Source organism: Lolium rigidum, chromosome 1 (genome assembly GCF_022539505.1).
Source record: "Lolium rigidum isolate FL_2022 chromosome 1, APGP_CSIRO_Lrig_0.1, whole genome shotgun sequence".
Lineage (NCBI taxonomy): Eukaryota > Viridiplantae > Streptophyta > Magnoliopsida > Poales > Poaceae > Lolium > Lolium rigidum.
In genome coordinates, this window is record NC_061508.1 from 44,343,928 (window position 1) to 44,353,960 (window position 10,033).

Sequence of the window (10,033 nt, forward strand, 5' to 3'; positions counted from 1 at the left end):
CATGTTGCTTGCACAAAAGTAACAAAATTTTAATTACATGTGCATATTAATTTGATTATCCACATCTGATTCGAGTCCACTTTAAATCCACAATCCCATAAGATCCACATTCAAATCCACATCGCATCGTTATCTGTTTCGATCCGAATTCAATAAAAAAATTATAATATATATGAGAATAGTAATATCAAATCTAATCAGTTTACCAGGCACGGAAGGTTTCCCATTCAAACCCGGGCGACACCAGGCTAAATTCAAAGCTCACTCCAATACCCACCTTATTAGGCGATCCCAAGGACATGGTTGTACATCAATGTCAGCATGGATCAACGCACACAAAAAACTGCGCCAATAAGCTTTTCATAAATATAAGCACATATAGCCATAGGGCACAGGCACATAGTTCGCACAAATGATAGGTGACGCAGGTGCGAAGAAGCAGTACGTACACACAACTACGCTACAAGTTCAGTGAAGACCCAAGCAAAGGTGAACAACTGCACCATACACATGCAGACATAACGATGACAATTCGGGTAAACTGATCTGGTTTCTACTATGGGACTATTCCAGTCAGTCTAGCTTGTAGTCTCCATAGCATGAGCAATCCTCTCTACCAAGGCAACTCTCTCGTCTCATCATTGTGGTCTTCTCATGATCCTTACTTCCAAGGCAACCTGTTAAGTATAGACAGGTTCAGCCTTATAAAAGAATATAATGGTTTCAGGTTAACATATGACATTGAAATGAGATTGTTCAGACATGTTCACAGTTAAACCAAGCAACTGATTCATCCCCAATTATCAGAGCTAATTACAAGTATATATTTTTCTCGTGTTTCGAGTCTAGAACTCATTTTGGGACTTCACATATGGTCAGGGATCAAGATGGTAAGCTTAAAATCTCTAGACAATTTCTAATAAGTTCAAGATGAAACTCACGCTAGTTTCAGGGATATATCAGAACCGTCGTCATTGTCCTGCGAGCTTCCGGAATGTACTGCCGTCATAACAGATTCAGATGAAAGAACATCTTCAGTGACAACATTTTCAGTATCGGCAACAGCCATCATGCCGGCCGTGGGCACCTGAGGCATCTACATCAAAGCACACGAACAGAATAAAAATCCACGTTCCACCACACCCCAAGTTGCACTTACTTTTTATCTTCTAAAGATTAAATGTGTGCATCTAAGATCTTATTACTTGGTTTCTCAAGCGCATGTTCTCTTCTGCCAGCTGTGTGCCCTACAAGAAAAAATAAATTGCACTATAAAACGTTTCTCTTGTATAAGTACACCAAAATTTCAAAACCACGAGAACATCATTCTTCTGCAGAAGATTTAGTGCTGCTGAATGGTGAAAACAAAAAAAAAATGCAATGGAGGAACTTGGTACTCCATCGTAGTCATTACCGCGAACATTAATTTCCTCTAAATAATCTAAAATAATAGAAAAACCTTCCTACATCCGAATATCCACACATAAAAAGCTCTCTGGTCACAGATAAGAGGTTCATGCAATATTGAAAAAATAGCATTCCCATGTACAACACAAGTTCTATTTTCAAGGCAACATTAAAAGGCTCTACTTCTTACTCCACAATAACATCAACCTCCATCTCTCTAGTACTAGAAGGGCCTACATTCTATTAATAGACCTACTATCAATAAACCATGGTACGTGGAACCTCTATGCATTGAGGTTACTTGAGATTTAGAAACATATAATGCGAAGACTATTACTACAACAGAATAGCTATATTCATATATAACCAATGCATCTCAAAGAAATAAAATTGCTATGTCCATTCTTAATTAGCTTCTTAAAACACATGAAACTTTTCCAATTATTACAATCCTACACAGCTAGACCAATTCAGGTAAGTATACACAAAACCCATTGCACTCGAAACTCAGAAGAAGAGACTAATATAAAAAAAATCTGTACATGGTACAAGAAGGGATCTGGAGTGTTGCTTCCTGTTTTCTAGAACAGTAAAAACAGAGTTCATTAACTCCTCACCTTTTGTTGGAGGTCACTGATCTGTTGCATGAATTGTTGGTCCTGCAGAAACATGTCGTGTGAAACAATTGACATTTGTGCATGCAATCTAAACCAAGATTAAGAAGAATAAAATGGAGAATACACTACCTTTGTACTAAGCACCCTCTGCAGTCCTGTTTCAAGATCCTTTTCCATCTGCTGCAGTTCCCCAACACTCATTCCCCCAAGTTCCTCACCTCTCATGTGTCTATAATGTACACCACGACGTTGATGGTTAACAATATTACCGCTTTGTAGTAAACAATTTTGACTTAATCACACAAAGCCAGGATGGAACAAAATATAACCTAAGGTGAAGACTTGCTTCAGCGAGTTGTTCATTCAAACTGTTATACTTGCTGTGCTCTACCTGAAAAGATGATACATCTGTAACTATAAGCATATTAAATTAAGAAAAAAATAAAGTTTCATTGATATTTGTGTAGAGTTTGATTGGGGGATCCTAACTTTACTAATTAAAATAATGAAAAATATTTTATTCAAAAAAGCCTTAAACAACAAGAAACTATGTCAAGAAGATGTTGGAAAAATAAATTCAGGGCTAGGGCCTGGCTAGTGTGCCAGAAAGTAGGACCCAAGCCAGGAAATAATGGACAAGAAAACTGATGCGGTGGCCTAATCGTGCAATACAACATATAATTAAGGTTCTTAGCGCCGTCGTGTGCATATATCTCCTCTTCAATGTGTTATCCAAGCAATTAGGTGCTGAGAGACGGTAGAACCTGGCTGCTAGTGTGCTAGTTCCTTTGTTCTCTGGTTGCTCCATGTTGATCCCTTCGATCAATTCCGCCTGTCTCAAGTAACCTTTCAGGCTTTGGGAGGTAGGTGGAATGGCATTAATGTTTTGAGTGCAGCCTAAGTTTTTTTGGTATTAATTTTGTATGTCCACGGTAGTGGCGTCTTGAAAAATAAGACGAGTTCACATGGAAAAACAATCAAGCGCTCTATGTTTGTCCTGGTGTGGACGACGGCACATCAGATATTATGTCAATGAAGTAACAATTTCAAAACCTGTCTTGCTGAAGGGGTGTTTCGGCGCCACAATGTTCTCCAGATGTGGGGTTCTCACTTGTTAATGGGGATGACACACGCAGATTTTGGAACCTACGCTAGTCGATCCAGCTTGCACATGTTTGGTCTTCTACGGTTTCCTTAGTGGATGCTTGGAGACAAGTAGAGATGCAAAAATTGGTGCTAGAGAGAACAACTTCGAAGGATTTGAATATAACTTCTAGTTTTAGCTGAAATATTCTTTTTTTAAAAGATCTAGCAGAAATATTTGGTTCCAATGTGTGTTCTAATTCATCCAATGTGATGCAATTTATCTGACGAATATAGTTAGATTTTTTTCAAAAATAAAGTTGCTTGTGCACTACTACCTCCATCCCAAAGGTTAAGGCTTATATTATTTTTAGAAAGTCAAACTATGTCAAGTTTGACTACGCTTTTACCAAAAATCATTAACATGAAATATACAAATTAATATCATTAAATAGATAATGAAATATATATTCGCATGGTATCTACAAAATATTATATTTGTTGATAGATTGTTCTGAAAGTTAGGTAAAACTTTACTTGGGTTGACTTTAAAAAAAAATCTAAACCATAAGTTTTGGGATAAAGGTAGTATAAAATAACTTTCTATTAACATTTCCTATTGTTATGGTTAACAAATTCCATAAATTCTTACTAGACAACTAGAATGTAAGTATATGCAATCCATACAGTTGTATGGGAAAAATAAAATTATTATTGTATGTGAGCCCACTATCTTCTTTATATGAATATCTCTGTTCAACAATTAGTTAATTTCATAATTTTACAACATAGAGTCTACACACAAAAAATACTACTATACATACATTCAAATCAAGTGCAGGCTTCTCTTGTGATTTCCCCAGGTTCTTTGAATGAGTACTGTACTTGTCAATGATCTCGTCCATACTATTTCTCCAAAACAAAATCATATCAGTATAAGACAGCTATAGTTTTACAGGAAATTAATCATTGCAAATATTTGACATATCAGCAATGCAAATAATCTTGTAAATGCAAAAAAATTTAAGGTACAACATACACGATGTAATATAGGACAAATGCATAATACTAGTGCATCGAAAAAACCTGTATATCACCTAGAGTAGAAACTATCCAGAGATCTGAAATACTCCCCCGAGACAAATCTGTGACAATTAACTTTCATGATACGGAGGGAGTAGTAAGAGATATTATCTATTACTACTTCAGATTCAATCTAATCTAGATCGGAAAGTTGATCCTTCTATTGTATCGTAATCTAGCCTTGCAACAAATGTCTTTTAATAAAAAAACATTAATGCTATTTAGACCCTCAATTATTTTCTTTTGTACTATATAGAACAGATTTATTAAGTCCTCTACATAAGCTTGAAGAAAATGCCAAACTTAAAAAGATAAATTAACAAAAGAAACCTAACAAGGCATGTTCACTAAAATAAACTTTTTTTCAGCGAATGAGTTCACACTATTTGGCTAAACAAAAGATACATACGTAGTATTTCCATAAAAAACATGGCACACTAAATACTATAGTAAAGATGTTAAACTCAGAAATGGATCTAGCTAGTCAGTCGTTCAATCTGTAACATGAAGCTCCAGCCCAGACAAAAGGGATTGGTGGTTAGCACGAATAAATTGTGTACTAGACATAAAGCAGCTGACCCCTTCAGAAGAAATAGCTAGTTCAAAAAAAAAACAGAAATACATTCGTAGATAGAATTCTTTTTCGCGTCCATAAATAACACCCAGTAATTAATATATTTATTCTCATCAATAGAACAACCTGAACGACATACAAAAATTAGGCAGTGTAAAATGCAATATCCGTGCTTATAATTATACTCCATCCGTCCCACGAAGGTTGTCTAAGATTTGTAAAAATTTAGATGTATCTTGATGCTATTTATCTAGACACTAAATAGCATCTAGATACATCTAAATTTTGTGTCTAGGTACATCCGAATTTTAACAAATCTCAGACCAACCTTCGTGAGACATAGAGAAAGTATATCCTGTGCCGTAGGAAGTTCCATTCTAACTTGTACAACCTGCTTTGACTGCCAAAAGGAAGGTGGCAAGTACTACGGTACAGGGGGAGTACTTCCATTATAATCTTCCCCTCGGTTATGATTACCCATGCAAGGCCACGTATCTGTACTTGAAATGTTATTTTTCTCTTGGAGAGATCAATAATGGCAAGCACACGGCAGCACCCAAAGCCCAAAAATGTAACCCAATAGCAAACGCCTAGCCTAGAACTAGCACTACCACTGGGTACTAGAAAATCTCTACGGCTACACAGAACACGAGATCTCAGTGCACGTACGCATACGGCCGGCGTGCCACCACATGAAATCACAGGTACGTACGGGCGTGCAGCCGTGCACGACTAGCAGAGACGCCGGCCGGCCACTCGCCGATCCAGATTCCAGAGAGATGGACAGGTTTTCAGTTTACAATATTTTACTGACACAGGAGAAGACGCGCGCGCAGGGAGCAGCGAAGTAACCGGGCACAAGCATGTTCCCGCAGAAACAACGCCAACGGATCAAGGAAAAGTCGGCAGATCGATCTGGTTCCTGTTCAGAAACTACAGTGAAAAAATTCCCCATTTCTCGGGCGAGAATGGAGAGCCTCCCAAATTGGCTCAAACAATCAAGGAGGCTGTGAGAGAACCGCTGTGTTCCAGTAGCACCATATGATATCGCAGCCAAATCAAAACCCTAGAGACGAAAGCGCCGGGAAGGGAGAGAGAGAGAGAGAGCCAAGCTATCTAGCTAGTGCATGGATGGATCCAGAGAATCCGCATCGCGTCGGGGAACAAGAGATTTGTCAGGCAGATCTAACAAAAAAGCGAGAGAAGGGAGGAGAGGGTAGAACACAAAAGGAAATAGATATGTGGGAGAGATCGGATGAGAGGACGGGGAAAGAAGAAGAAGAAGGGGCGCGTGCCTGGAGCTTGCGAACTGGGAGAGTTTGCCGGTGGAGGAGAAGACGACGAGCGCGACGTCGGCGTCGCAGAGCACGCCGAGCTCCTCGGCCTTCTTGAAGAGCCCGCGCCTCCGCTTGGAGAAGGTGACCTGCCGCGCCGCCGCGCTCTCTATCCGCCGTATCTCCCGCCTCTCCCGCGCCATCTCGCCCTGGACCGGCCGCCGGGAAACCTCAACGCGCGCGCACGCACACCGCCGCCGCCGCCCTCTTGGCCGCACGAGCAAATGAGTAGATTTAGACTGCTCTCCGCCGTGGGTGTGCGCGTAGTATATAAACGGCGAGGCGAGGTGAGGGAGGGGTAGCGACGGGAAAGGAGGGCGAGGTGAGGTGAGGGGTGGGCAGCCCTCCCCGCGGCGCTGCGCTCCCATTGGCAGGCGAGGGGAGCCCGAACAGTAAGCAGGCCATTAACAAAAGCGGAGGGGGCGATCGGTCGAGCCGCACCGGTCCTTGTTTACCCAGGAAAATATCCTCTCGCCTACGGCGGGGTCTGGGTCTGGGTCTGCGGTGGGTGGAGGGAAAAGGGGAACCGCGTCTCCTGATATGGAAAGGCGGCGAGGTTGCCGGACGAGGGGATCTACAGTACTGGCCGCGCCGGATTCCCTGTTCCGTCGCGCGCGGAACCGTGTGGCTGCGCCTGTGTGCTGCCCGGCCGGCGACGTATGCGCGCGCGGCGGGGGCCATGTCGGCTCGATCTCCATGTCCATTGACACGTGATCAGCGAAACTAAGCAATAATCGACCACGACAGGGCCGGGGAAACTTGGCTTTCTTGGCCGCTGGGTGGTGCTAGTTAATCTCGTTCCTGTACTTGACTGGGACGCGTCATGGAGGACGTACGACGGGGAGAGTGACCGGCCGATGGATTCGTGGTCGTGGCTGCAGGGCTTCTCTGTGTGTGGGGGTCGTGCTGTGTCGAGAACATATCTAGTGATACCACACTTTATTTGATACCATGATACCACTCTTTAAAATTTAAATTGTAAATGTCAAAAAATTCGAAACTAAAATTTTGGGTGTTCACAACATGTGTGTTTACATACCTTGTAACTTTCATAACAAAATTTGAAATATCCTTAGAGAAACAAAAAAGAGAAATCTAGCATGAATAGTGTCACATAAAGACGAAAATTCAAAATGCCACTATTCACACAACATTTGTCTTTTTTGTTTCTCTTTGTGTACTTTAAATTTGGATCTGAAAATTTTAGAAAATGTAAACATACATCTTGTGAACAACCACAAATTTATTGTAATTTTTTTTGTCACTTACAAATTTAAATTTTGTGATGTGGTATCATGGTATCATGTGAGGTGTGGTATCACTAGATATTTTCCCGTGCTGTGTCATGTGTGTCACCTCCTTCTCGCTGTGCTGTGACTGTGAGTGGGAGGTGCTGCACAGCTCGCTGCCGCAGCGTTTTCTCATTCTCATTGGCCGATCAATGCGTGTAGCCGCAGCGTCTCCACTGTAGAAGAATAGGGCGGATTTTCACGCACTCTCACAGTCTCACGGGAGAAGCCAGCTGTGTTGTGCCCTACAGTAAAATAGGGAAACCATGTCAGCAGATGTGTTCTCCTAGTTTTTTTTTTTTTTTTTTTTTTTTGGCAAATGTGACCTTTTGACAAAACTGTCTCATCTCAACTTCTGGTAAAACTATTGGGGAATCTGATCACTAGTTCAGCGCCAAAAAGGATGGAGCTGAAGTTGCGCAAGTCGACGCCAAAGATTTTCGACACAAAATGGTTTCACTCGGGACCATTGGCATTGACGCCGCTGCCGACATTTTGAGTTACATGATGAGCCATTAGTTTCACACAAAAAAAGACCTCCTACATAGGGGCATGTCGTCTATGTGTGCTAGGCGTTGCCCCGCTTTTCTGTGACACTGACCTCTCGAATAAAGTTCAAAAAACCTAGCTAGGGGACGCTTTGAGTGCTAAGAATCATTTTTTCCTAATCTTATCTGAACACACTTTTTTTTCTTTCTTACGATATGCATCTTCTCTGAACTCACTTAGGGCACATTTTTTTGTGCTAGGCGTTATAGTATGTATTAAATCATTACATGCATCTTACTATGAACCCTAGTTTCACTATCCACCCAAGGACAATCAGATCTCGCATAAAATAACCGACTGCAAAGAAAAATTCTAGTTGGTGATGCTGGGGAAGAAATGATGGTGCGTTCGAACGTATTCAAGAAGGAGTTCTTCAAGCCAATGGTTTATGTAGTTGAGGAAGTGGCGAGATGTTGGGGAACAAAAATAGATGAGTCCATGGTTGATGTAGTCCTGGCTACACATTTCCATATGAATGAATTTGCACACATCCTTTCACTTCTTTTGACTTGCAGTCCATATATTGCTAAGTAAGCTAGCATCTTATACTAACTGGAAATGTGACGCACTCTAGTTAGAGAGAATAAATAACTTTACCTTCGTGTTCTTCCCTACAAAGCCTCACTATAGCCCTAAAAAAATGTTTGATGGCCAAGTTTGACTCCCCTTCCAGCATGCACACCGAGTGACACCACGTACATCCGGTTATACACCGGGTATGCCATGTTGTCATTTTTCCTTGTGACCGGCGCCTAGCTCCTAATTTATCTTCTAACCATTAGGGCATCTATAGCGGACCGACACAAACAGATGCAAAGTGGTTGTTTGCGTCGAGCCGGTCAAAAATAGTGGAAAACCCTAAATCAGCAGCCTGACGCTTAGTAACCGGTGTGCCCGCACGGACGCGTTCGTGGCCCAAATATGCACCTAGAATGTGTCGCCATGGACACATCACGGTCAGTGTGCGTCCGCGTCATTCTCCTTCGAGCACGCCTGGCAGCGACCGTGCATGTTTCGTCTATTGCGCGGTGCCGCTTCAGTTTTCCATGCCCCACTCATGGCGCTGCCCCTGATAACCCCCAAGTGCAGGGGATCACCACAGTACAATTTGATAAGTATTTGAGTGTCAAACCCACGATGAGTTGAAGGTAAACTATCTATCCTCTAAAGCCCTATAACCCACTTATATGACCTTCTATGCAAAGCTAGGAGATATGGTGTGTGTGTAGAGGTTTTACTAGAACTATAGATGCTGAAATTAAAATGCAAAAAGTAAAACTAGTGCAATAATATGTAAAGTGAAATAAAGTAAAATGCAATGCAATGAGATGAAGTGAAGTGAAGTAGAGTAACTCGTGAGAGCAAGTGTTCAGGCAAATTGCTATTTCACTTGTGTGGTTGTCATAATTAGTGAAGCTCATTAGTCTTTTCAGTGCTTTTTCTAGGGAGGATCCATAGATAGGTGCAGCCATAAGCATGTGCAAATACACCCCTTATGATGGGTCCTAGAGCCATTTTCATGTGCAACTATAGGAATCATTAAGACATAAATGTTCCATCATAGCCATAAGTTTAAAGGTCCCCATAATTGGTCACCCCGTTAACATGCATCTAAGAATCGGGACCGAGTTTCTGTCGCTCTCACTATCCCTCATCCTATCAACATGCAACGGTGATAACCTTATGCATCCATTGACATATGTGTGCACTCATAAATCAATACATAAGATCATCATGGAAGATAACAAATACTTGTATGCAACCAACAACAAACTATATAACAATTTCCATGAACAATTCACTACTCAAACATCAACATAGAGATACAATAGATCATGGGAAAACAATAAATTGCATCATACATCATGTTTGCCAAGAGATTACAGAGGGAGATGATGAGGAGTTGATGTATATGTTGATGAAGATGATGAAGATGGTGCTGATGCCTTCACCGGAGGGGTTGGAGTCCATAGAGGCGTTTCCGGCAGCGTTTCCCCCGCTTCGATCTCCATCGGCGGTGGCCCGCTGACTCTCTGTTTCTGTGTTTTTGATCTACGCTGTCGTTGCCTCGACGAAACTCCCGGGGGTCGTATATAT

The 10,033-nt window shown here is 41.6% G+C and overlaps 1 protein-coding gene across 1 annotated transcript; it reads right to left on the reverse strand.

The window, feature by feature from the left end:
- Positions 1 to 344: 344 nt before the first annotated feature.
- LOC124685273 (MADS-box transcription factor 55-like) lies at positions 345 to 6,256 on the reverse strand. Its single transcript, XM_047219603.1, has 8 exons — positions 6,060 to 6,256; positions 3,932 to 4,013; positions 2,354 to 2,415; positions 2,154 to 2,253; positions 2,025 to 2,066; positions 1,206 to 1,247; positions 942 to 1,096; positions 345 to 677 (listed from the first exon to the last, which is right to left on the reverse strand). Exons 1-8 carry the CDS (start codon positions 6,239 to 6,241, stop codon positions 662 to 664), a joined length of 681 nt encoding a protein of 226 aa, XP_047075559.1. The 5' UTR covers positions 6,242 to 6,256; the 3' UTR covers positions 345 to 661.
- Positions 6,257 to 10,033: the final 3,777 nt, after the last annotated feature.

Bases quoted from the DNA above. Each gene is read 5' to 3' on its own strand.
- LOC124685273 (XM_047219603.1), bottom strand. From the start codon at position 6,241: ATGGCGCGGGAGAGGCGGGAGATACGGCGGATAGAGAGCGCGGCGGCG. The intron at 2,416-3,931 runs GTATGTATAGTA...TCATCTTTTCAG, and splicing joins AGCCTGCACTTGATTTGAAT to GTAGAGCACAGCAAGTATAA. The intron at 1,248-2,024 runs GTGAGGAGTTAA...TTTTTCTTGTAG, and splicing joins TCAGTGACCTCCAACAAAAG to GGCACACAGCTGGCAGAAGA.